General features: G+C 38.8%; 1 protein-coding gene across 1 annotated transcript; it reads right to left on the bottom strand.

The window, feature by feature from the left end:
* LOC127395965 (transient receptor potential cation channel subfamily V member 6-like) lies at positions 1–27,614 on the bottom strand. Its single transcript, XM_051643477.1, has 15 exons — positions 27,484–27,614; positions 17,643–17,740; positions 16,997–17,119; positions 15,926–16,066; positions 15,291–15,389; positions 14,902–15,077; positions 13,909–14,055; positions 8,930–9,142; positions 8,533–8,619; positions 7,331–7,407; positions 6,854–7,019; positions 3,376–3,442; positions 2,513–2,781; positions 1,394–1,500; positions 1–274 (listed from the first exon to the last, which is right to left on the bottom strand). Exons 1-15 carry the CDS (start codon positions 27,612–27,614, stop codon positions 1–3), a joined length of 2,175 nt encoding a protein of 724 aa, XP_051499437.1.
* Positions 27,615–27,828: the final 214 nt, after the last annotated feature.

Raw genomic sequence — 27,828 nt, 5'->3', positions numbered from 1 at the left:
TTAAACATCATAGACCTCCTCTTCCATGGCATGACTGACTTCTCCACGAAGTTGACTGAAAGTGTTGCGCCTCAGAATCTCCCAGCCACGATGAGAACTAGCCTTGGATGTGTTCCGTGACAGTGACAGAGGAGAAAGTTCCTTCTTGTACAGGACATCCCTATTGATTTCCAGCTTTTCCAAACCTTTTTCACAGTTATCCCTATCCTGAATCTTAAACGCTTCGGTGTACCGCATCATCTTGTGTTTGTTGGGATCAATCCTGTCTTCAACTCTGTAAGAGGATTAAAAAACATAAGCTGAATGAAGTAAAAACATGCCAGTTTATCAACAAAATTGATCAGCCCCAAGAAGCAAGTCCCTCCCAAAAATACACCTACAGACATTCCAGAAAATCTGTACAGAATCAGGAAACTGATTATAGGCATGGTGCTAGCAGCTGCTAGGCCTTCACCCCTGTCATTGACATCAGTACCCTTATCTGCTAGAGCTAGATCACACTCTTTTCTCATAGCATCCAGTGAAGAACTGTTGCTGGGATATTGCTCTTTCAAAGTTATATTTTGCACCTTGGACTGAAGGTTCTGCATTGGTACCACTTGCATTGGAAATGCTTGTTCTGCCCACCAAACCTGAAGATCCACAAGGTCCATTTCTCTGCTAAAAAGTGCAGAAAGTGCTATTTCATACAGCCACGACTCCCCCTTCTGGCTTTATCAGCAAAAGATGATGCAGTTAAAAAAACTACATGCCCAAATAAAGTTTAATCTTTTATCACCCTTGTATGAATGTTGATTAAAATCATAAATAATGAGGAATCTAGTGCCATCTTGGCTACAGATTATTGTTATTTCGCCTAAAACGAAATCCCAGACCTAAGATTTTGTCATCTGATGCAGTCATTGCAAAGTATAACAGAGTTACTAGGTCAACATGAGAAAGAAATCTTGCCTTTGATTATTCCTGTTAGGTTTTTTAATAATTCTTGTGCAGTCCATTGCTGCTGAATGCCTAATTGATTCTGCCTCTGCCATTTCTTCTAATGAATAGGGACAGTCAACCAAGCACAGAAGTGAACTTTCATGATACATTTTATAAGTAGTTTGAAAGAAAAATTCCTTATAACCCAGGCAATTTCTGGGGTCTGTCTCCTGTAACTAGTTGATAAAAACCCACCAGCTGATTTCACCAGAAATTGCACAGCTGAGCTTTCTGAGGAGAAAAGCGGTTTTCTATTAAGCGCAGACAGAAAAACAGATTGAAGTCCATGTTCTGGAAGGGAAGGACTCCAAACACTCCTCCCCAGGCCACTGGAAAGACTCTTTATTAATATCCATAGATTAGATTATTCTTCTAGCATCCTTACAGATGCACACACTGGAAGAGAGCTCACCTGAGATACCACCGGTCCCCCAGCCCGTACTCCCGCCCACAGATTCCAGAGCGAGGCCAGAGACATCGCGGCAGTTTCCGCTCCAGCATGACAGTAGTAGCAACAACCTAGAGAAGAAAAAAATAACTCGGACAAATTAGAAAAAAAATAAGACTCTTTTTCAAAATTACCAGTTTCATGAGTACTAACACGTTGCTGTACTTCATTACAGCTCCATGTGGAATAAAGAAAAATTATAGCGTTAACACTCTATTATAGGGCAATTCATTATTTTAGTCCTAACTGTGCCATGTTTTGAAGAAGTGATGGTGCTCTTAAAACACTGTGGAGCTTCTTTCCTATTATACCTGATGGCAACAAGAAGGGTAAAAAAATTGCAAGCTAGAGAAGAGGATAGTATTTATATCCTCATTAACTATCATCAGAATTTACCAATGTGGCCACACATTTAATCATTTGACTTACTGTTTTCCCACAGAAAAATACAAGGAAATGGATTTTCTGTAGAGCAGATATATGACTGATCTGGTTTAATTTTTTTTTTGCTTTTTAAGCAAGAGAGTCAGGCCAACTCCTCTTCATCAGTCTAAAGATGTTACTGAGCTACTTGTAATCATTACTTTGAATTCTTTCTCCCCTCAGTCAATCCCCATAATTATAATTTAACTCTCAGTTACACAGGGAAAAAAAAAAAAAAAAGAAAAAGAACAAAGATGCAACTTCAGTTCTATTTAACAGGAGATTTCATGTGTAAGCTGGGGAGTCACAAAAGGAACAAGAAAGGTCAAATGGGCTTCTAGCTGCTATTTGAACAAGTTAGGAATACCCACATAGCAAAGGTACACTGGAAAACTTTTTCAAATTGAAAGATGTGCAGAAGAGTAGTCTTGCACTTAAGACACTTCAGACTCATAGAAAGGATGAAAGAAATGTGATAGTTGGGGTACAGAAGCTGTAAAACAGAATTAAGAGGACATGGCTTATGATATTAGCCCCTGAGAAAAATGAAGCAGAGCACAGACGGTAGAGTAAGTAATTGTACTGTCTAGCACATTTTCCCCTGCCAACTTTACCCCTCCTTTATTTAAAGCAAGTCTTTTATTACTTAAACTAAATTACCTGGGCTCTCCAGAGTTCATCCCGCTCATGGGCCACTCTCCAGTGGGTGTCACCCATCATGGCAATTAACAGGTTGAGCATAAGGAGGGTGGCAATGATGGCGAAGGCAAAGTATACCACGCTGTACATAAAGGGCAGGTCCACGTCATAGTTTGCAGGGCCATCAATGATAGTGAGGAACAACTCAAAGGTGGTGAACAAGGACATGGGATAGTTATAGAACTGCCCAAGGTTTTCTGGGTTCTCTGTCTGGAAGACGATGTAAAAAGCTAGAGGAGACCAACAGGGAAAAAGAGCAAGATAGGTTAACAACAGGAATCACATTGCAAGAGCAACAACAGGGTCCTATAAAAGATATTGATGATACAAAGCGGTCTGGGAAGAAGCTGCATGTGTTTCTATGTGCAGTACACAGCATAACAAGGACAAATACCTGACTAGAACCACTGGTCTCCGTTATAAAATTACTCAGAATTACTTTGATTATTAATTTGTTCTCAAAATAGTGATATTTTCTCCTTCAAGGATCTAATAAAGCCATCTGTGTTAATCTCATCTTCCAAAGACAAATAGCATAAATTCAGTATGTTTTAAAGCCTTGACTTACATATATGTGGAATGATCTGGATTATCCTAATTTCTGTTACCCTGGAAAGAGCAAGAACTGAAAACCAAACTCCTAAAAACAGAAATCAGAACTGAGAAAGTGACCATGCTCAAAAGTACTAGAAGCTGTACATCATCACCACCTTTGCCAGCTAGTTCAGAGGGCAACCTGAAAATAAATAAAGACCCAAGCACTTAATTAATACTAGAGAAGTTGGCAAGGATACAACATTACTGTTTTCCTTTTGTGGACTCACCTGATGCAAAGCCTAGTATCACCACAGCCATGAGCCAGCAAAAGCGCATAAGATCTCCAAATATCATCTGTAAAAACAGAGTCACAATAAGGCCCAACTGTCCCTCCAAGTCACATTGCAACCCTATATAAACTATTTTTCCAGATACTAAGACCATGAGTGGACTACAGGAAACTTCTACACTAAAGAGAGAACACAGAAGTCTGAAACTCTCTCTGCAGACAGGAACTTGTCCATTTGCCATTAATGCTAGTCCTGAGGGGAAAAAAGTATTCTTTCAGTTATAGAAACAGAATCACAGAATCATTTTGGTGGGAACTGCCACATAAGATCACCAAATCCAGCCGTTAACCTAGCATCCTGACAAGTCCACCACTAAACTGTGTCCCTAAGCACCACATCTACACATCTTTTAAATACCTTCACGATTTTTTATTCAACTGCTTCCCTGGCAGCCTGCTCCAGTGCCCGACCACCCTTTCAGTAAAGAAATTTTTCCTAATATTCATTCTAAACCTCCTCTGGTGCAACCTGAGGCCATTTCCTCATTCTATTGTTTGTTTCTTGGGAGAAGAGATCAACACCCATCTCATTACAACCTCCTTTCCGGTAGTTGAAGAGAGCAATAAGCCTGAGACTCCTTTTCTGCAGAAAAATTACCTCTAAACAACCCCAGTTCCCTCAGCCACTCCTTGTGCTCTACACACTTCACCAGCTTTGTTGCCATTCTTTTGACTTGCTCCAGCACCTTGATGTCCTTATGAACATAGTCCAAAACTGAAGACAGCATTCGAGGTGTGACCTCACCAGTGCTGAGCACAGGGTGACAATCACTTCCCTATTCCTGCTGGCCACGCTATTCCTGATGCAGACCAGAATGCCATTTGCCTTCTTGGCCACTTGGGCACACTGCTGGCTCATATTGACCAGCTGTCAACCAACAGCCCCAGGTCCTTTTCTACTAGGCAGCTTTCCAGCCACTCTGCCCCAAGCCTGTGGTGTTGCATGGGGTTGTTGTGACTCAAGTGCAAGACCTGACACTTGGCCTCCTTAAAGGTTATACAGTTGGCCTCAGACCACTGAACCAGCTTCTCCAGGTCCCTCTGCAGAACGTTCCTACCCTCAGACAGATCAACATTCCTGCCCAAATTGGTGTCATCTGCAAACTTAGTGCTGGTACACTCAATCTCCTTGTCCAGATAATGGATAAAAATATGAAACATAACTGGTGCCAGCACTGAGCCCTGGAGAACACCACTTATGACTGGCCACCAGCTGGATTTAACTCCATTCACCACAACTCTTTGAGCCCAGCTATCCAAGTAGTTCTTTGCCAAGAAAAGAGTACACCCATCCAAGCCATGAGAAGCCATTTTATCCAGGAGAATGCTGAGGGAAACTGTGTCAAAGTCTTTACTAAAGTCTAGATAGATAACATCCATAGCCTATCCCTCATCCATGAGGCAGGTCATCCTGTCATAGACAATGAGGTTAGTCAAGCAAGACCTGCTTTTCATAAACCCATGCTGACTGGGCCTGATCACCTGGTTGTCCTATATATGCCTCATGATGGAACTCAAGATAATCTGCTCCATAACCTTCCCTGGAACTGAAGTCAGGTTGATAGGCCTGTAGTTGCCTGGATCTTCCTTCTGGCCCTTCTTATAGATGTGTGTTATATTTCCTAAACTCTAGTCAGCTGGACCTTCTTGGTTAGCCAAGACTGCTGATAAATGAAAGAAATTGGCTTGGTGAGCACTTCTGCCAGCTCCTTCAGTACCCTTGGATGGATACCATAGATTTGTGTGTGTTGATGTGGTATGGCTAAAAATTTCCCCTTGGATTATGGGGGCTTTACTCTGCTCCCCATCCCTTTCTCCCAGCTCAGGGTGACTGGGTACCATGAGAACAACTAGTAGTCACATTAAGTTATAATTGGGCATTGGCCCTTCTTATTTTCTCCCTGCATAGCCTGACAACATCTTTGCAGTCCCCCTGAGTTGCCTTACGCTTCTTCCAAAGGCCATAAACTTACTGGTTTTCCCTGAGTTTCAACCAAAGGTCTCTGTTCAGCCAAGTTGGTCTGTTTCTCCTCTGGCTCATCTCTCTTTTAAGATCCTTTATGGCCTTTAAGATTTCTTTCTTAAAGAATATCTGGCCTTCCTGGACTCCTTTGCCCTTCAGAACTGCCTCCTAAGGAACTCTGTCAACCAGTCTCCTAAACTGGCCAAAGTCTGCCCTCTGAAGTCCAAGGTAGCAGTTCTGCTGACCCCCCTCCTTACTATTCCAAGAATTTTTCAATTTCTCTCTCTATCATTTCATTATCACTATGCCCAAAATGGTTTCCAACCATCATATCACCAACAAGTCTTTCTCTGTTCACAAGCAGTAGGTCCAGCAGGGAGCATTCCCTAATGGGTTCACTCACCAGCTGTATTAGAAAGTTATCTTCCACATAATCCAGGAACCTCCTAGACTGTTTCCTCTCTTCTATATTCTTTTTCCAGTAAACATCTGGTAAGTTGAAGTCTCCCACGAGAACAACGGCAAACAATTGTGAGACTTCTTCCAGTTGCTTATAGAATATTTTGTCTGCCATATCATCCAGGCTGGGTGGTCTGTAACAGACTCCCACCATGATATCTGCCTGATTGGCCTTCCCCCTGATTTTTAAGAATACACACTCAACCTGATTGTCACCACCATTAAGATCTAGGCAATAAAAACACTCCTTAATATACACCCCACTGCCTCTCCTTCCTTGCCTCTTTCTTCTGAAGAGTTTGTAGCCATCTATTACAGCACTACAGCTGTGTGTCATCCCACCATGGTTCCATGAAGGCAATCAAATTGTAGTTTGCCAGCTGCACAATGGCTTCCATCTCCTCCTGCTGCCCATTCTGTGTGCATTGGTGTAGATGCATTTCAGTTGGGCTCTTGATTCCATCATGTTTCTGAGGGAACAAGACCTAATTCCTACCTGATCATTGTCAGGTGCTAGCATGGTTTCCATCCCATAAATAACCCTAGCATATCTCTCAATTTCCTACCACTACTGAGACAGCAGAACACAGACCTTGCTAGCACAGTGTCTCAAAAAAATTGGCATGACTCCCCTAGGCTTATCTCTGCTGACCCTGCCATTATGCCTTTCACCCTTAAAATCTCATTTAAAGCTCTATCAATGAGCCCTGCTAACTCCTGTGCTAAAATCCTTTTACCCCTTTGAGACAGGTGTAGCCTGTCTGTCGCCAGCAGGCCTGGTGTCATGTAAAATGACCCATGATCAAAAAATCCAAAATCCTACTGGTGCCATCAGCCTTGGAGCTAGATATGATCTGATGACCCTTCCTGTTCCCTCATCATTCCTTGCAACTGGAGTAATTGAAGAGAACACTACTTGCCATCACTTGTTCCCCCCATCTGCAGATATGCATCAGGATTTGTGCAACAAGCCTATAACGGTTGTGTCTTATACCTTCTGGATCATGATGGTAAAGGGTCCAAGCATCTGGAAGCCTCGTGCGAAGTACATGACATTGCACCATCCTAGCACCAGGGCAAAGGACATGGGCACCACCTCACCAGTTGTGCTGGTGAGACGCATCACCATGGTTACTAGAATCATGCAAGCATATGTGATGCTGCAAAGGAAGAGGAAGAGACAGTGAAAAAAGGTTCAGTAAAGGAATCTTACCTTCCTTTTTGTTTTATTTTCAAAAACTCCAAGACAGGCACATATAGCCACTACCTCCATAAGCAGAGACTTCTCAGCACTGTCAACTCTACCTGTCCACTCACCTGGCTTTCTACACACCAGTTGAGCCAGTAAGAGAAATAAATCAAGAAAAGGAATACTCTAAAAAAATTTATAAAGTCACTGTTTTGGCAAAAGACAGCAGTGGGCAAAATTAGAGGCAATACATTTATTAGACTTAAAAAGTGGTGTACTTACACAATTATGTGGAAAGGCCCTCCTAGGATGGTTTGTCCGAAGTATTTTGCTGCTCCAACTCTCAGGATATCTGGGATCTAAGAGAGACTGACTTTAGGACTTAGATGGATTCCAATATACTGTTAAACATCATGGTAACTGCAGATATTCACAGGATCTACGGGCCAGCTGCATTTGCTTTTTTTCCTGATTCATCATAACTTCTACATGATTTCTGCAGTACTTTAAAAACAGAATGATTGAGTCAGCTGGGTCCATCTCAGGATGCAACAGAGACTGCTGGAAAATCTAAGAACAGCTGGGCAGATTGACAGACTTTGGCATGTGGCAGAGAAGTGTTGCAGCACAGAGCTGTGAGCCTGAAGTTTGTATAGATTACTGAGAAGAGACCAGACAAACAGCTAAGCGTCAGCACAGAAGACAAAAAAGACCCTCTTGGGGAATCAAAGGAGTCTGTTATAATTCTCGCTGTGTTAGTTGTAGTGTAGCCCCAGAGTTCTGATGAAATACAGGAAGAAGGACCTGTTCTTCTGGAACAAGTATGGGCAGACAAAAAGCTGTTTACAAGCCCTGTTTTATTTCAGTTCTCCCCGGCATCATCATTTGAGCTTTCTCATAGAGAAGTTTCAGTCTTATATTTCATACCACAATACAAATGAAGTGGAGCATGTACTTGTTTTAATTTTAAAAATTTTCCCATGGTAAAGAGAACACCTAAACATGTCCACGTCAGAACTCTGGTTGAGTAAGGCTCCATTGATAGGTCCATAAAGTCACAGGTCTACAATTAAATACGAATTTTCTGTGTGTGTCCAGAAATCACTTCACCCAACACCCCTGAACACACGAGTATTTTAGAGTACTGGGTGGAGAATCTCTAAGAATCTCATGCAACAGCTGGGATTCAGCTGGAACCACAGATGGTGCTAACGGGAACTGTGGCATTACCCTGCAGATAGTATTTGAGAGTGCAGTCAGTTCTAATTGCTTCTTCCACACCTGGAGTCTTACTAGTACATTGTTACAGTCTGTGCTTCATCTAACAGACACTGTTGACAGTGTCTGTTGCCATAGGTACATATCAGATAACTTAGACTAAAAAAATAACCCCTATTAAGTTGGGAGCACAAACTTACATTTGTCTAGTAAGTAAAATCCGTCTTGGTTAAACTCAGGATTATATAGCTCACAGTTTCTCTTACCTCAAGGATCAAAATTACTATAGCTCCAATGACTGTGATCAGCTCTCCCACCAGCCTCAGCTCATCCTCATATGTAATATATGATTCCTGGGGTGGAAAAAAAAAAAAAAAGGAGTGAAAGGAAATTTAAAAAGAGCATGGGGAAATAGAAGGCTCACTGTTAGTGTAATAAACATGTCTAGGCCTGACAAGGCCACAGGAACCAGCCCAGACCCAGCAACAGAGAACAAGGCATACCCAATCTTCCTCACTTGACAGAGTTCCACAGCTGGTGGAAAGAGAGGAGGACAGCTACAATTGCTGGCAACCGGGAAAGACTTGGACTTTCCAATTAAGTAGCCTAGAATAGATTTGTCCAATGCTGCCTATAGGGCTCTGACTCCTACAGACACATTACCTGCAGCATTTTCTGGACATAGATTGTATTGTCTCTGCTGCTTGTTTTGTTGCCTGTTCGGGGTTTCAGTGGTCGGTAGACGCAGCACATAGTGAAGCACACCATGTAGAGCACATAGAATAAAGCCAGGAAACAGAAATAGGGACGACCATACATATTCCACTTCAGGCTCACCAGCTCCTTCACAGGTGTTAGGTCCAAGATCTGGCGTGCCTGAGAAAGGCAGAAGAAATTAATGGCCATAAGAACATTTGTTTACAAGGATCATTCAATCAGTTTCCTGGGAGAATGTTAACAAACCATTCTTACCTACTCTATTCAGTATTAGAAAACTGAATATATTTTGCAAAGAGGGATGTTTAAGTGGGTTTGGATTTGCTCAGTTTGCCAGTAAAGAACCTTGAAAAAAACCAGAAAATATATCCTGCAGAGAACAGCTTTTGAGTACCAGTGGGAAGTGTAAGAGAAGCATGTTAGATACTGGAATAAGTTTGTTGTCTGTGTAGGTGTCAACACATATAAACACTTGAGACATGATCGAGGTCCACAATTGCAAATATATGATAATATGTTACAGAAAATAAAAACAGTTATTAGTATTTTGCTATTATTGTTGTTATTATAATTATTAACGCATATTAGAGGTGGGCTAATTTTACTGTATCAGAAAGTTTACAAAACCTATGAACAGTAGTGATTCAAATACATGCAAAACTACTTCAATTCACAAATTGTCTTTTACTGGAATAAATTTTGAAGAATATTTTGTGTTAAGCAAGACAGCACAGTGCACTTTACAGCAGATGGATAGTGTCTGCACAAAATAGACATCATTATTTTAACACAGAGTCAAAAAAAAAAAATATGGTTTCCATTTTTGGGTACAGAAATAAGTTTCTGCACAACCTGGTGAAACTCACTCAGGTTTTTTTTCTTTGAATTGGAGTTCCACAATTACACATGTAAGTTAACATTGGTTGGAACAGCTATGTCTATCAACTTTTGTACCCTTTGTGGAAACTCTTAATCTCTAGGAAACATATCAAAAGGTCCTTTAGATCATTAGCTCTCTGAAAAACCAACACAGATATTACCTTGATTTAACAGACAAGTAAGCAGACAATTTTGGAAAGACCTCCAAAGTTCCTTTATTTCTGGTTAAATGCAGCCTGTTGAAGGACTGGATTTTCAATAGTTTTCACTAATCAGCTATGATGATGAAAACTGAGGTATAACCAGTGAGATATAATGTGAAAAAAAAACCAGATTCCTTCAGTCTCCTTCCTTTAGATATTTTGTTCAAAGTTTTGGCCCTTCTGTTTAGAATGTCATTGTAGCAGGTCAAATATATCTAGAAGACATTGAACATTGCTAATTCATGTCTCTGAGTTTTGCTGCTGGGATGAAAACTGTAAAACTTGGAAAGATCAATGTCACTCCACTCTTTTTAACTGTTTTCCTAGGACTAGATGAAATGGTGCTACACGAACTGTCTAAAAAATGCCATTACTTTTTCCTACAAACTTTGCCTCATCTGTGTCCTTAGAGTATCAATACTACAAGCAACCCTATCACATAACTTTAGGCACCAAAAAGGAGTTATCTTCATTAGTGATGTGCTTGTCCTAAGATTTTTCTCCTTGCAGGCAACAGGGTCTCACAGACTGCCATTAAGTTCACCTAAGATCTAAATTTCTTTCTGGAAATACTGAGTTACTTACACTTCTCTATCAGCCACATGTAAACTTAGGGAATCCATATTCCTTAATTAAACAACTCAGTGACAAATACTAGATGGGATTAATCTAGCCCAAGTGCACTTCTTTAGTAGCTTAGTTTTTCCAATATGAACACAAAAAATGGTGTGCAAAAAAGTAATCACACTCAAGCCCATCCAAAACTAGATGCTCTGCTTAGTAAACTAGTCCATGAGGAAAGAATGAACCACGTGGGAAATAAGTTAATTTTAGTATTTAATGCACTATTGGGATATATTCAAAGCTGTAGTGGTAAGAACACTATGCTGATATTAACAAAATGGAATATTAGGGTCTTTTCATACTGAGCTCTTTTGAAAAGAAATTGGCCTAGTGGTGATTTCCCTAGTGGTCATAAACTACAGAGTTCCACTGCAAGGAACTGTGTTCCACAGAAGTGACAAATGATATTTTCAAAGTTGACAGATGATACTGACTCAGGTTATCATGGCCTCCAAGATCTGCAGTAGCTGAAGAGCTCATTCTCTACTTTGGAATCGTCAAATGGAACACCTTGAAATTTTATTTTTTTTTTTTAATGATATTTTTCATTCAGTTGTAAGCTATATTCTGTTAAAGTGAAAGTAAAACACAGACATTTTGTTTTATAGGCACCTGCAAGTCCAGATAATCAGCATGGAGTCTTTTTGTGATTTTCTGTCATCTCATTATAACTGTTTAGGGTCTGTTCTCAATCTGGAAGAAGTCAGTATAGCTGAACTGAAGTTATAATTGTAATGATTTTCTAGAGTTGAAGAGTGAGCCTGTAGTCCTTTGTCTGTCTCCCCTATGTGAGAAGTGGGATTTCTATTGATGTACATACTGAAAGCCTAGAAACGGGACTATGGCTGTCATGTTTATGTAGGATCAGAGCTTGCTTTGTAGGTCAAGGGGCTCAATTTACTACAGAGACAGTCAAAAGCAATCAGATTCAGCTACTTTAAGACAGTCAGTGTTATTCATTTACAGTTTCTTTACCAAAAAAAAGGGAAGAATTTCTCTGGCTGTTCTCACAGGACAAATGCAGAATTCACATGAGCAATATGCTACTTTTCCAAGAATTCTTTTTGAGGTTCCCAAGTACCAAACTGTCAACAACACCTTTCTGTAAAAGGGAAGCAAAAGCAGACATATAATTGACTGGAAATTATCCTGAGTTCTGGTGGTATTTTGGATAAAACAAAGGCTAAGAACTAAATTTTATCTGAAAACCTTTGAAATGTTTGTGTGTGTGTGGACATAGAAGTGAGGATGACAGAATATTTCTGTTAGTGCAGCAATACATGCCTTTTGTAGCAAATGACTTAGGATAACAAAATTGGAACATTTTTCCAAATGAGATTAGCACTTGCCTAAGGCTCTGTAGCTCGTGTAAAAATATCACATTTAAAGTTTCTGCATTAATATCTAGGAGATAATTAATTGAATAATCTATAACAAGCCTTCAGCTTCTGCTAGAAGACTGACGCTTAGAGCTTAAGTAGGACAAACAGGGCACACTTTACATCTTGCTCATGAATTTGACCCACACAATTTAATAAATTCTTTTAGATCTACTTCTTATTGTAATGTTTAGGGGACCACTGCAATAAGAAAGAAGATGTAAGTCCAAGTGATATGAGTGATTTACTTTAAAGGAAAACTTATTGCACTCTAGATGTTTTACTTCTATTTCTACATTGCCCTGTTTCCTCTAAGTCAGCCAAAGACAGATCATGTGGAGTGCAAGGAGTGTGTATGTTTCAGTAAAAGGACATGATTCTTGAATTGCCTAAGAAATATCCTAAATGATCAAAAGGAAGTGAGAGAGAATTAATCTACCTAGATAGCCTTTAGTGTTCTGTTTTGTGCAGAAGTCAGTATTCCAGAATTCTTTGCAGAGGAGAGTAAATTTAATTTTCAAAAGGATAATAAAAGTTTAAAAGCTTACTATAATCTTCCTGTAGCTTAGTTCTCTTGGACTTTTGCCACTTTTTATCCACTTAAGGGTCAGCAAATATATCTTAGTACCTATCTGAGTATGCATTTCCCTTAATACAAGAGGAAGCTGCTTCTGACTGGGGCCTATGATACTTTAGTCCAATACTGGGCTGTGAGGGTATGACAGGATGGGGTGACACACTGCATTCCTCTAGAGGAGACAGCAAACATTTTGGACCAAACGTATATCAAATACAAAAACAATTACTATTTATGCATGCAAATAGTGCAATTAATCATATTTAAGAGTGTTTTGAAAAAGAAACACACCATTATATCTCATGGTATTTGGGGACACCTTACCCTCTGAAACTAGACATCTTGGATGTCCATGCCCTATATGTTTTGGGGAAAGACTGAGACAGTTTCTAAGGTTATTCTGTGTTTTTTTCTTACATAGACTACTCTCCCCTGAACTTCCACACTTACTGCCACACAGAGAAATTAAGAGGATTTTAAATAAAAGTGAATGAGAGTTTTACAGACTTCCTCCATGTTGTGCAAATCCTTCTAGTAGCTGAAAGTTCTGTTAGAGAAGTTTGCATAAAATTTTGATAGATGGAAATAATACAGGATGGGTAGAGTGTGCTAATTAAAGTATCTTCTGATTAATTTCCTATTCTATTAGGATTATTTAAGGTGATTACAACTTACAGGGTAGGGTACCTGAAAAGTAATCAGCAGATCTGTCTAAGCTTGCCATTGCACTACGTTATTTTTATCTTAGTGATCCCTTTACATGTTTTAGAGCATACAGTAGAGATAATCCACCTACTTTGAGTCATAACCTGGACAAGCAATGTCATTAAATGAAGAGAAAGATAATAATGAGTAATTTTAAAATGCATTCCAGTTTAGGATTTCTGAATATAGTTGTCTGACAGGGATATTGTGAAATTTAATTAATATCTAGCAGCTTGCAAGAGTTACTCTACAGCTACTTTTTACTACTATCTTTGAGCCTGGCTAAAGAGAGAGAATCCTTTACTGAAGCACACAAAGTAATTTCCTGTAGCTTGCTCATACTAAGTTCTTTCAATCAGTTGCAACTTTCACTCAGCAGGAGAAACTGTGTAGAGCATACCAAGTGTAGCCAGATCATTATGAAGGTGCTACATTTAATGTATTCCCTCTACTTGCTTTATGGATAATATAAAAGTGCTTGAATCTTCAAACTCATCATTCATCCCCTTTCATAATTACCATGGTCTGCACACAGAAAGCATGTGATGCCCACAGTACCTCTCTCTTCTTTGTTGAGACAATGAGTTCAAGGAAGGACTGATCTTCAGCCCAGGAGTCAATCTCTGTGAGATCATAGAGCACAGTGGTCAAAGGGCCAAAGGACCAGAGATTGTGTTTCCGCTTCTGCATGAAGTATTGAAACATCTGAGGAGAAAACAAGGGGGCAGGGGATATCAGAACTTTCCAGTATATACTGTACTTGCGATGAAAAAAAAAAAAAAAGAAGCTCTTAAAAACCCTTAATTACAAAGTATTTTTCTCAACCCTAGTAGTTGTGGTTCTTGTATCTCTCAGAAACAACTAAGTGAAGGAACTTTTTCTGATTCCCATTTGATTACTAGCTCATGTTTGACGTAAAGGATAAGTGATTTCTATTCTGATCAAACTGCTGAAGTTACTTCACAGAGTTGTACATCTTGTCATTAGATTTCGTATGGAATTGTATATTGGTTAGAAAAAAAATATTTTTCTATACCCTTCTACAAGTTATCAGGAAAGAGGTCTTCTTCTACAGAAGAAACACTAACCATCTTTGTCTTTTTGTTAAAGAGAAAGATGAGAGTATACATTAAATATTGAGTTCTTGACTATGAATAAATGTCTGTGGATACCTGAAAATGTTTCCTGTGACTCCCATTTAGAATAATGAAATCTAGACAACAAAGACAATAATTTGAGTCAGACCTTTAAAAAATTACTTGGTGTGGATCTTTCTGTTAATACCTGCTTAGCTCAACTGCTTCAAATATTGAGTCAAAATATCTATTCTTTAAGCACTCATTTCTTTCATTAGGATAAAGAAATTTTCTATACAGGTTTTCTGGTCCTACATGAGACTTCTGGAAAAAAAAAAAACAATACAAAAGGGACTTGTTATGTAGCTTCTGCCCACTAAGAAACATGCACAAACCCGCTTGGTCTGGATATTTCAAGTTCTCCATTTCTGAATATTGTCTCTTGTAGAAAGGCAACGGTGTCACTTAAACTCACCACAGTGTTGCCCTCAACTCCAGCCAGTTTGAATGGAGTAAGCCCCTCATTGTTAGGAATCAATTCAAGTGATCCTGGTCCCTCTTTGTTCCTGTCGTAGGAAAGTATCAGGTTGTACATGTGACAAGCAAATGTCTTATTAGGTTGGAGAACCAGGATGTGAAGAACAGTGTTACCTATAAAGGAAGCAGACCAAATAAAGTACAGAGAATAGCTCAGCCCTGTCTAAATACTGGCAATTGACTGACCACGTTAATGATGGCTTTCATTTTCCTCATCCCACAGCTTTTTGTAGTAAGAGAAAAAGAATGTGCATGCACAAATGACAGAATTTTATTTGAAGTGTCCTGATCCATTGTATGCAATTCCCTAGGTCCCACAGCACATACCCAGGTAATCTTGAGCTCTAATATCAGCTCCATTTTCAATGAGCAGCTGTACAATTTCCTCATTTCCCACACAGGCAGCAAATGATAAAACATGCTCTCCTGCAAATGAAGGAATATGGAGAAACAACATTAAAACTCTAAGAGACGGGAGAGGTCAAAGCACTCTGAGAGAAAGCTATACACGTTATGAAACCAGAAGTTATGAAAGGAATATTTACTTCAGGTAACATGTAAATCTCCTGTCCCACTTCTCATCCTATTCTGAAAGGAAGAAAAGACCTGTCCTACACAACAATAACAGGAAGAAGTATTCTTTCCAGATTATTTTTGTAAGAAGATTCACAAGTAAGTTGCAGTATATGCTGCTAGGAATACACTACATTCTTATGTAATAAATATTTTGTATACATGAAAATATATAAAATGTGTATGATTTATAAATTTCTATTTCTGTAGTATTAACGTACTCAGATAGAATCTTGCTGTCTGTTAAAAGGTGTGTGACTGATGACACTTGGAAACAGGGGCCTCTGCTTATCCAGTTTAGATGAGGACTAAAGGAAGCTTCCCTTCTATTCCCTCCTCACTCTGCCGGTTCCCTCCCACAGCACTAAGGAGAGAGGATAAGACTGTACCGAAGTAGAGAAGGTTCTGGGAACTGCGCCTGAAGAAGTGCCCAGTGGCCTGTGCTGTGCAGGCATTGGCCCCTCTCTTGAGTAATGCTTTCACCAAAGTGATGTTCTGGTTCACAGCTGCAATGTGGAGAGCTGTCTGCCCTGTAAGACATAGGAATAAAACTTTGCCTACCAAGAAAACAACTTCAGGCTAATCAGTAGCTTGCAATCCACATTTCACTCACAGTAAAACTAAGGTTTTTTTGGAACTGCATCCATCATGGCTACAGGATTTTGCTTTGAAGTTCTCCCTGTTGATTGCAGAAGGTTGGACTACAGATTTTCCACAGGTCCCGTTCTATTTAAATTTTTTAGGAATTCATTAAAACTGAGTTTACAATCTGCCAAAAAAACCCAACAACCCACATGATGCACTGTCTAGAATTTTTTTCTGGGGGAAAACAAGACATGCTAAACTCTCCTGGGAAGCATACTGAAAGCTCATCCATCATGGGACATGAAGGGCAGGTCAAGACCAAGCTTCCAAAGAAGACTTACTCTAATCCATCAAAGTAGGTATTAGAGCGTTAAAAATCCCATAATTATTATTTTAGTGGTTTCAGGACTCTGACATTTCTGTGTAGTCAGTCAAAATAATTCTTCAAAAACGTGGCTCAGGGTGTAGACTCAAAAACAGTGGCCACATTTGCTTTCAATCCCTATTCTTTGTCAACCAAAGAACCATATTTCTGCTTTCAGAGGAGATCAGTAAGGTGTCCCCTTTGTTACACATGTCTAGGGCCAAAAGCAAACTGTCCATAACCTTGCAATCCCACTACAGAGAACAGGCCCACCTGTGGTTAAGGGTTTGTCAATTATGCATTTGCATGTTTTCACATGTATGTATTTGCATTTAATATAATTCCACATTCCATATATGGTCCGGAGCAATTTGTTTGTTGGTTTTGCTATGCAACAGTTTAGCAATATATTGAACCAGGAACATATAAGCCAGTTTCCTAAATGCACAGGTATTACTTCATCTCTCCTGCTGCAGAGAATCCCGCCCATCCTCATTTCCTGAGTTGTTACCTTCGTAAAGCTCTGATGTCATCCTCTCATTGACAAGCTCAGGAGCTGCTTCCATCAGAATCACTGCAGCCTCCACGTTATCATACAAGGCAGCTACATGAAGGGCAGTCTCCCCCACTGCACCTAAAAACAGTAGAAGCACTTGAGTCATCTAGATGTTCAACTATATGGGACAGAAGCAGAAATGGCTTTATTGGGGTGGAGAATCACGGGAGTGCTAGTTCCTCCCCTGGGTACTGCCAGGTGTCTCCTCATCACCTGACAAGTTAACAGACACATAACTGCATAATTTCTGTCCTTCACTCCATCAAATCTGAAAGCTGAACAGAGATTTCAGGAGTTTTAAAGTGACAGCAGACTTAGGTGTGAAATGAACAAGAACACACAGCCCTTCCACCGAATACCTTTTACAGTAAACCACCTCCCTTGGCCCCTCTAGAAAAAAAGCTCATTTGAGCTGTAAACCTTAGATCTTCAGCATTCCTTTAGGGTCTGATGAGCTCTCCAAATCAGAAAACTCACTTTCTTGCAAAGCTGCTGACATACAGTTAAGAAATTTGAGTCTGCTAATGCAAATACTACTCTACTCATTGTAGCAGACTCTTATCTTCCACAAAAAATCATTTCTCACAAATAACTAAGTTACCTCTCTGATAGATATCACATGTTCCATCGGTGAGTAGTTTCCTAATGGCTGGGAGATTGTTCTCTTTGGCAGCATGGAGGAGTGGGGATTCCCAGATCCTGTAGTCAAGAAAAAGTGGGTGCTAAGAAACGCAGTCAAACACATGGTGCCTCCCTCCAGAGCTAGCATGGCCTTTGCTTGACGCAGTTTGGATCTTCAGTATTTTCACAGAAATATCTGTAATACACACTTATCATCTGAGGTGATTTTTCAATGAAAAACAAAACATGCCCCCCACCCGAAAATAAATAAATAAATAAATAAACAACACCTGGCAAAAGCAGATAAATGCAGTGCTATAAACCTAGGTAGTTAATAATCTCTTGACTTATTGATGCTTAACCATATGGTGGCAGCAGAGGGAAAGATAGGAGAAAATAGTAACCAAACTGTTTCTGGTTTATATAGCCCCCATTTTGAAGCACAGAAGATAGTGAACAATGGGCCATTTGATGCCCTTACTGCCAGTAGACTAGTTACCTCAGGAGTCAGGAAAAGTCAGTAGCTTTTTTATACAGGACAATAAATTAAAAGATGGTCACCAACTTAATTACTTCCTTAATGGGTGGAAAAGGCAAACTACAAACAAGAATTCCTCTTGTGTCATAGCAACAATTCTTATGGTGTAATTAGAAGAATGAGCTCTGAAATGTAGCTCCTCATTAAACAATGTTATGAGGAAAAAACTGAAAGCTTAGCTATGATATTTTTTTCTTGTCTGCTGAAAAAATTAAGGAAATTGTTGAGAACTGAAATGTATGCTTATCCAGGGAAAGAACATGCCATCCAACAAGTTCCAGACTGAATGGTTCGCTTATAGACAAAGTCATTGCATCTTCCAGGAGGATCTGGGTTATTTCATTAGATCCTTGGAAAGTACAGTCAGCAAACTCACTACAGCAATGTGCTTTGATGCAAACAGTAGGTCAAGGGAGGTGATCCTCCCTCTCAGTTCTGGTAAGGCCATACCTAGAGTCAGTTGTAGGATCCTCAGTACAAAAGATATATGGAGCTACTTAGAGAGAGCTCAGTAAAAGGCCACAAAGATGACTGTGGGACTGGGGCATCTCTTATATGAGGAAAGGCTGAGAGAGAGAGCAGGAGCTGGAGAAAAGAAGGCCCAGTCAAGGTTCATATCAATGTGCTTTGAGCAACCTGGTCTAATGGGAGATGTCCCTGCCAATGCAGGGGGGTTGGAGCTAGATGACTTTCCAGGTTCCTTCTAACCCAAAGCATTCTGTGATTCTATGATCCCATGGAGGGTACAAAGAGTTACCTGCAATGTCTGCTTGCTTAGCATCCAAATAAGCATTGTCAATGTTCAAATTAAAGAGTTGGCCACTCAAAAATCACAACAAATAGAGCAAAATCTACTAATTTATTATAAATAATTATGTTATCCTCAAATATTTTCAGATTTAGGTTTTAATTCATAAAAAGTGTATTGGGGTGGGGTTTACATTTTTGGTTTTATACAAATAAAGAATTATAAGTAGCCCAAATTCAGGAGCTAAAGATTTAAAGGGAATAAAGACCATCAAACACAAAGGAACAGGTTACTTCTCATGAATTTTCAGTATGATTAAGAAAAAGATTCCTCGCTTCAAACAGGGTAAGTTCAGTTTTTGATCTCTGTTCAGAAGCAAATTTTGTGCTTTTATCTCATGTCTGCTTTCTTGTAGTAGAGATGTATAATTTGTTCTTAATTACCTAGCATGGCTCAGGTCAAGTTGTAACGTGGAATAAGTCCAAGGAACACAGTAGAACAATGACAAATTCAAGCTGATAAGAACTAGGAGAACATCAGCCTGCCTTCATTTTCCTATCAGCCTCAGTCTGTCAATTTACTACAATCTAAGAAGAGCCAATAGACTGGACAAGAGCCAATAGTCTCACACATACAAAAAACCCCAAAACAACCAAAACATGGGGGAAAAAAAAATAGTAAAGCCATATACCTACAGATATATTCAATGTTTTCTCCTTGTGATGACCCAAATTTCTTCCTTGTATTATAGTATTATTTAGTTACAAGATTTTTTAGATACAGTTTATAGGTAAATATAATATAAAGCAATAGGTGTTTTGTACTAAGTGAAAATACTGACTTTAGAATATATTATTTATTAATATAACTCAATTGTAAGCCACAAGAAAACCCGTATCAGAGAGAGAGAATATGGGCTGACTGCACAACATGTTTTAACAGACCTTGTGGTTATTATGTATAGGATAATTTAACAATAAAAACATAGGAAAACAGGCAACATAAATTCTAAGGCTTACAGAAATATATATTCCTTCCTTTAAATTATTCTTTAAGATGTAATGGATCAAAACTGGAAGAGGGGAGAGTTAGGTTAGACATTAGGAGGAAATTATTTAGCATGATAGTGGCGAGACACTGGAACAGGTTGCCCAGGGAAGTTGTGAAAGCCCCATCCCTGGAAGTGTTCAAGGGCAGGTTGGATGGGGCTCTGAGCAACCTGGTCTAGTGGGAGGTGTCCCTGCCCATGCAGGCGGGTTGGAACTGGATGATCTTTAAGGTCCCTTCCAACCCAAACCATTCTGTGATCCTACAATTCTATGAACAATATAATCTTGAAGAAAAATAATAATTATTATCATTTGATATGTCATTGTGTCTGGATTTAATCCACTTGAAATTTGTGAGTTCTGCATATCTTTATAGCAGAAAAATACTGACACAATTAAGAGAATTTGGGGGATAAATCAAAACAAAGACAACCAGAATTACACAGATAAGTAGGAATGATTTGAATACATGTAAACTAATGGGCACAGGATACAAGTAATTAAAGCATAACTCAACATTACATTTATCATTCCATAAAATGAGTGTTTCCTGTTATCCACAGCATCTCCTTATCAAACTTACTAGAAAAGAAACTAGAAAATAACTGAAGAACAAAGAAGAAATAAAAATATTCAGCATATACAGAACCATCCCGAGCAAAACAGGAGCCATTCTGAGGTATTTTTACGTGTCGTTCAAACTCAGCCTTGCTGCTTCTCTAGCTTACTTACACATCAGTTGCAATAGTTGCTAATTACATGAAATTGCATTTTGTATCAGACAAATAGAACAAAATAAAGAGGCACTCTGAGTAAAAGTTTTAAGATCCAGTATAAGTAAAGCATGCTTGCAACCTCTGCTACAATTAGTATGTTGATGCTTTACTGGGTAGGCCTTTATCCCTCAAATGACCTCAGAGAGGAGGAAGGATTGAGTAAGAGATAGTGTGGGAGGACATAAACACCATACATTTCTCACAAAATTCTCAAAAGCCCTTGTAAACAACTAATTAAATTACAAGCCTGCTAAGTGGAAAACACCTAATAACTACTATCCTCAGGTTTCAGAAATGTAGGGCAAAATTGTCAAACCTTTCTACTTATTGTGAGAATCTCCAACTGGGATTAAAGCAGTAGAGATTTCAAGCCAAACAGCAAGCTGTTAAAGGACACAGAAATATTGATAAATGTCATGGCACACTGCCTCTGATGCTTCAAAGGTCCATGACTTACATGTTTCTATCATATGCTTTTACTCTCATTTAATTTTCTGTCCCACAACTGGGGAAACATTTTATTCTCCTTTAAAACATACCATTGCAATTATAAACTATTTTTTAATACATTAATGTGCTGGGCATATAAATGTCAAGTACTAGGTGAGCCAAATTTATCAATATTTTAAAAGTCATGGGAATCTAGAACCTTCAGAACATTTTAATGTCTTGAAGTTCTGCATATTTAACCAATTTTCTTCCTGACCCATGAAACACAGCATTAATTGTACATTTTACAACTCTATTCCCTGGATGGAGAAGGTGGCTTTCAGAGAATGATGCAGCAGAGACTGGTTAAGATGCTCTGAGAAGATAATTCAGAGCATCAGAGTTAAACTCCTGTTCTAGATCATTCTCTTCATCAGCTATGTCATCAAGGGACACTAAGCTCCTTATTAGCCAGCTAAGCTAGGTCTGTAACATTAGGAAGTACTGATGTTGTCTTATAGGATCAGTTTAGGATAAGTACAGCTACCTAGCTAACCAGTAGATCTGATGGGCAATGAAAACCACAACAGTATCCACCTGAAAGTGCTACTGGCTTCTTCTTACTGAGCTAAGGAATGTAGCTGTGTTGAACCACTTAGTAAGTCTTGATCATGCATTACTATCAGTTTTAACAGATGATTCAATTATATGCGCAGGAAGCTGTGGCTTGTTTTTCAATATAGGTGAGTACAAAATCAGGAACACCCAAAAATCCATTGTGAAACAAAGAGAAGATAGAATGTAGGTTAGATTCTGACTGAGGGAATAACATAAAAAAATGGTTAAGGCTTTCACAAGCACTTTCTGTGGGCAATATTTACTCTTTTGGATTTACAGCTTCTTAAGCACTTATTTTGGAGTCCACCCTGCTCATTTATGCTACATTTATGAAGACATAAAGAATGCAAGGACAAGTCCGTAAGTCTTAACTCTGTTATAAAAAGAAGAATTGGGATTCATAAGGTTATTCTTTTAAAACAAGGAAATATGTTAAGTATGTGAACTGTCTGGACAACAACCAATCTAAAACTATTTTTCCAGACTGAGCTCACCAGAGATACAATGGAGCTTCTCCTTCTCCTTTGTCCTTCCCTTCTCAGATTCTATTCGAGTCATTCACTGCATAGAATTTTCTTATTGTTTGCTCTAGCTTAAGTTGGGCATCTGCTAGCTTCATGCTTTCTTGCCATAGCCACATCAGCTGCTGAGGGTCTAAAGAAATTCTTTTAACTCACCTATGCATTCATCACCAGGATATTATTTCAGCTTTCTTTTCTCTCCCTGTTGTGCTGCTCAGAATATCCATGATCAATAGTCTCTCATGAAATTGCCAAAGGAGATTAATTTTCTTCCTTCCTTCTGCTGATACATACATGTAAATGAGCGCAAGATTTCAGGAGAGCAGAGAAGTGCTCAGAAGAAGCTAACCAGCCAGAAAAAGGATTGATGCAACCACCTAGCAAGATGCTAAAGAATCAGTTAGGAAGTAATAGCATGATATGAAAAGGAGAGAGGTAACTGGGGTTTGAACCGTCAAGACAGGGACAGGTTCAGCAAATTTCTTCAGCACTGACAGACAGCAGTATTCAACAATTAACTGGAACTTCTTGTGTATGTCAAAGCCCCTTCAGCTGATAGTAAACAGAGCTTCTCTGGAAATAAATTAACCAGACTACTAATTGCTGGTGCTACTAGACAAGCAACTGATAGTGAAGTCTTATCTCTTCAGATATTTATCTATCCACCACACTAAGCAATAAAAATCTTGCTCTGTCACTTTCAACAGGGCAATCTCCTTGCATCAATCATTAAACTCTTTTTAATTCTGCATCTCAGACCATCCTAAGAATAATCTCATGTTAGACCTGGATTAACAGTTTAGCAGATATTAGTTATTATTTATTATCACTGAGTTATTCATACAACAAATTTGTTCTGTGAAGCATAAGCTCATCCTGCATCAAAACTTCCAAACATCTTCAATAGAAATTTCCTGCAGTTTTATTCTAGGTTGTTTTCCTCACCCTGCATCTAATTAGTTTTCCCTAAAGACTTTTTAATTTGGGGTGGGGTTTTTTTTCCAGAGCATAAATTTCATGTTTACTTCTTCACAAGGAAACCTATAGCCAAGTTTGAGAAGACAAATATCTACATCTATGAGGCTAAGATACATCTTAGGCACTCAGGCCAGATGTGTGTACATCGTTGGCAAAATGTGTGTTCTGGAGGACTTTTACACTTGTGAAATGAAGGAGGATTGTTTTCCACTGTCAGACTCCAAACTTCCATTAGGATGAAGGTGGAACAGCATAAGAAAAGACCAGAAATGCTGTCAGTGATGTCTTTGACTTCATTTTACATGTAGCAGCAGAGTTTCCAACAGGGTGTTCTTTGCATCTGAACTACTCAGAAGCACTGTTATTGAAACCTATGACAAATTAAGAGATGGAACTGGGAGTTGGCATCTTTATTTCACTGTCACCTTTGGGATCAGAGGAACCAGTTAAGACTGACAGGCACTGTGGATTTTGAGACAGGACAGTCCTATGTTAATTTGTGCACTGTAAACTCAGTAATGTTTAGTCAAATGAACAGCAGAACAGTGAAATGTCTCATTCCCTACTAGCCTGAGAAAGATTTGTTTAGGATATGAAGGCTCTCTGTCTCTGTACAACTCTTAAGTAACTCAGTTTAATAACATGAGGCCGAGCTACTTTTGATTTACGCCATGTTTGTTTTCAGGTCAAGCAAAGCACTTTGCTACTATGTCTGTGAGACTAAAGAGCCACAAAAAAAAAAATATAAAATTAGAAACTGATGAGCATATAAAGTTTTTATCGAGACATGTTTGGAAAAACCATAGCATTCTGCAAGTTAAGCAAATTGCCCCAAGCACTTCTAATGTATTATTATATAGTTAATTAATGTGTAAAAGCTCTTTGTTTTGATTTTTGTTTTGGTTTGTTTGGGTTTTTTAATCATACAAAGTAAGTGTTTTATTGTCATTAGAATAATTAGGCCTCAGAGCATTCCATGAAGGCCAGGTGATATCATTCATCTCTAAGCAGCAGCTGTGAAAGAGGAGTCACACAGAAGATACATTATTTAATACTCAAAGTTTCAAAAGCAGGCAATAGCAAAAAGAAAAATATAATTTCCCTGGATCCACATAATCACTTGCTTTTATCTATTTATTAGGGCTTTTTTTATGAACAGTGCAGTTCTCATATGGTGGAATTTCTAAAAGTACATGCTAAGGAGATTTTGTATACGATTCCTTATTATTATGAGAGCAATAGCTTTCATAATTTCTGGAAGATCTCTTAGAGTGTGACAGGCATGTGATTCCTCTTCACCTCTATCACGGTTGAATTTCCATAAGTATTTATCTCTTTTTTTCCCCATGATTATGACCTATATTGGGATTTTATGTTCATATGCTCCAGGCTATGTAGATTCCAGAGTTTACTTCCAAAGATAATTCTAGAAAGGACATAGGACACGTCACCACTGAACAGGACTCCACACTGAACTACAGGCTGTTTTAAAATGAGTCTTGAAAAGAAAGAAACCAGCAGAGTAAGGCAAGATAAACTCAAAGTCCTCTTTAATATTATGAGATTGAATCACATTTTCTGAACATGGATGTCCCTGTGGGAAATGTTATACAGTGCAGGCTTAAGCCAAAGAAATCCCTCACTGTAGATAATGCTGATATCAACTGTCAACGAGATTCAAAGAACTATTACACTTGAGGAAAGAGAATGAATGGCAATTTCAATGAAGATGAGAACTACTGAAATAGCTTTAAGTTATTATCATCACCAGTTTTACGATGGGAAATATCATTGCTCTTAACTTGCAGACTTTCTGTGTGCAGCCATAGCATATTAGTTAAATAGAAATATATTTACCACTGGCTTTCAATAAGATAATAGTAGAATTTAATTCCTGTTTATTATTGTATGTATTCCAGCACCATTAACACTAAGAAGAACTGAAGATGAAGCCAAAACACACTGAAATTTCATACAACAAAATTACAAGATGAAGTGAAACCACCCTTGGGTTGCAACAGTTTTTTTCCACAAAAGCAAATGTTTTTTAAGAGTATTTACCATACACAAGTCACCACTGAAGGTTTTCCTGTTGTGCTTTTCTATCTGCACATAATTAGGAATATGAAAGCAATAAAATAACTCCAGTCCCCTGCAAAATGTCGATTTTCTTCCTCCTCAAACTCTGAGCATCTCTGGGGACAAGAAAGGAAAGAGCAGAGAAATAAGGGGGAGAAACAGTCCTGTTCCATTTCAGGAAAAGCATATCCACATATTGGCATCATGTTACTTCTGATTACCTAGCAGAAGAGTCATTTACGTTAGCTGAAAGCTGTGGGAAACATACAGACCTAAACCAAAATAAATAATTGTGTCCCCATGCAACTCTGATTTCACAGACAATGATATTGTCTGTGTTACTTGTGTTGCTACATAGAGTTCATAAAGAAACACAGAAATGTTAGATCTGGGGACAGCTGCACTACAGTGATTTAAGTTTATGAAGAAGGGTTTATATGCCTAACTTTTTTTCTGTTTTTCTCTAGCAATAGCAACACACAAGATGACCATGGGCCTCCAGCACATGAGTAATGAGGATTGTCCAGAAAAGAGAAGGTCGAATGATAATCTAATAGCAGCCTATGTGAAAGGGAGCAACAAAAACAAAGGGGCTAAATCCTTCTTGGTGACAGCTGATGGTAAAACAAGGGATTACAGCATCAAATGATTATTTTGGAGGTTCAGGTTGAACATTACAAAAAAAACCCATTTTCACTAGGAAGTTAAAACATTGTAACAGGTACCTAAACATAAAGTGGAATCTATATCCTGCAAGACTTTCCAGACTGAGGTAGACTAAGCCAAAGCAATGTGAGTGATCCATTGCTGGCAATAGACCAGCTTCAAGCTGGAGGTTAGACAGAGGATCCTTGCATATCTCTATGACTTAAAAATGTAAAGACAATGTTATAATGATAAAAATATTAATATATTTATACTTTTCTTTTGCACAAATTCATTTGGATATTACAGAACCTGCTGAGAACTTATTTCCCAGTTACCTGTATTGCTTTTCAAAAACATACCAAAAGATAAACACTTCAACATTCTTATGGAGATACTGTCGTTCCCTTCCATTTTATGTGTATTTACATTTCACTGCTCTAAAGTAAAATAGAATGTGCTTTTGTTATTTCGTCAGAAATTATAATATAGATATATAAGGTCCTTCTATAAAGACAGATATGTACTTTCATCCCTCTTAAAGTACTATCCTACTTACTTCTATACGTGTGTGCATACGTACATACATATGTACATACAGATGATAGATTTTCTCCCACTCATGCACCTTTTTGTCCCCAGAGATGTTCAGTTTTGTAAGAAAAGAACAAACAAATATTACAAGGGACTGGAAACAACGTGTTCTTTGAGTACTGCAGTGTTTGTGCATGAAGAAACTACAAGAAACAACAAAAAACATATTCAGCTGATTTCCATGGATACTCCTGCATTCCTGTGTGTGAAGGGAGTAAGCCTGGAGAGCAGTAACACACAGCTTTGATTCAGTATTTACATGTGAAGATGCAGTCAGTCTTCTTGAGAACGTAACATACAAGAGGAGTCACTGTACATGTTGACACCTGGGCCATGGGAGTGAGAAAGAGCAGTCTGACCCAGGAAGTGACTGACCACCAGAATGTGGAATGACATTGTCTGCTCTATGCCACAATATTGGCAATCTTTAGAGAAAAAGAAAGCAGAATATTTGAGAAGAAAAAAAAAAAAAGCCATCACTTCAGCCAACTGCAGCACACGTCACATACTCAATAAAAAAATAAACAGCACAAACAAACCCTCGTGGATTTTGTGAGCTTTACTGATGAAGCAGAAAAGACAAGAGGATACATTATTATTTTGTGACTGAAGTCCTGCACTCAAGATAATTCAATTGCGACCTACTAAACCCACCTGTGAAAGCCGATAAGATTGGAACTCCAGAAGCATTCCACCTTGAAAGAAGAAATCTGATAGAGAGAAGTGCTCCAGGGTTGTTTAAAGTTTATCTACTGGCAGAAAAGCCTGAGGGAAAAGAGTGAGAATCAGCTACAAGGAGAGAGCAGCAGAAGAAAGGGAAGACAAGAAGACTGAAATTCACTGTACCTTTTCTGCTGGATTAAGTAGATTTCATCCAGATGTTTATCCCAGGATTTTTTGCCTTGCAGTTTCTGACTTAATCCATTCCAGATCCGGAAGTAGAAAGGCTTGCTATCCCCAAATAAAGGTACCCCCATAGCACGTTCCTTTTTCTCTCTTGCCTAGCTGCCTGAAAACTAGCAATCCCTGCTCTGAAAAAAAAAAAGTCAGGGAAAGCTCACTATAGTTCACCACTCCTCTGCCCCCAGTTTGTTACTTACAGAGGAGATTGTCTGTCAGCTGCATCAGCTGATCAAAGTACATGTAAAAACACAAAATAAAATCACTTGTCCCTAACAAACATACCTTGAA

Source organism: Apus apus, chromosome 1, assembly GCF_020740795.1.
Source record: "Apus apus isolate bApuApu2 chromosome 1, bApuApu2.pri.cur, whole genome shotgun sequence".
Classification (NCBI taxonomy): Eukaryota; Metazoa; Chordata; class Aves; order Apodiformes; family Apodidae; genus Apus; species Apus apus.
Note: the sequence above shows the minus strand (reverse complement) of the source record. Positions and strands in the feature narration are given on the sequence as shown.

Excerpts from the sequence above, each read along its gene's own strand:
- LOC127395965 (XM_051643477.1), bottom strand. The coding sequence starts at position 27,614 with ATGGGGGTACCTTTATTTGGGGATAGCAAGCCTTTCTACTTCCGGATC. Across the intron at positions 17,741-27,483 it reads TACTTAATCCAGCAGAAAAG|GATCTGGGAATCCCCACTCC; the intron begins GTACAGTGAATT and ends TCTTGACTACAG. Across the intron at positions 17,120-17,642 it reads ATGTGATATCTATCAGAGAG|GTGCAGTGGGGGAGACTGCC; the intron begins GTAACTTAGTTA and ends TACTGTTTTTAG.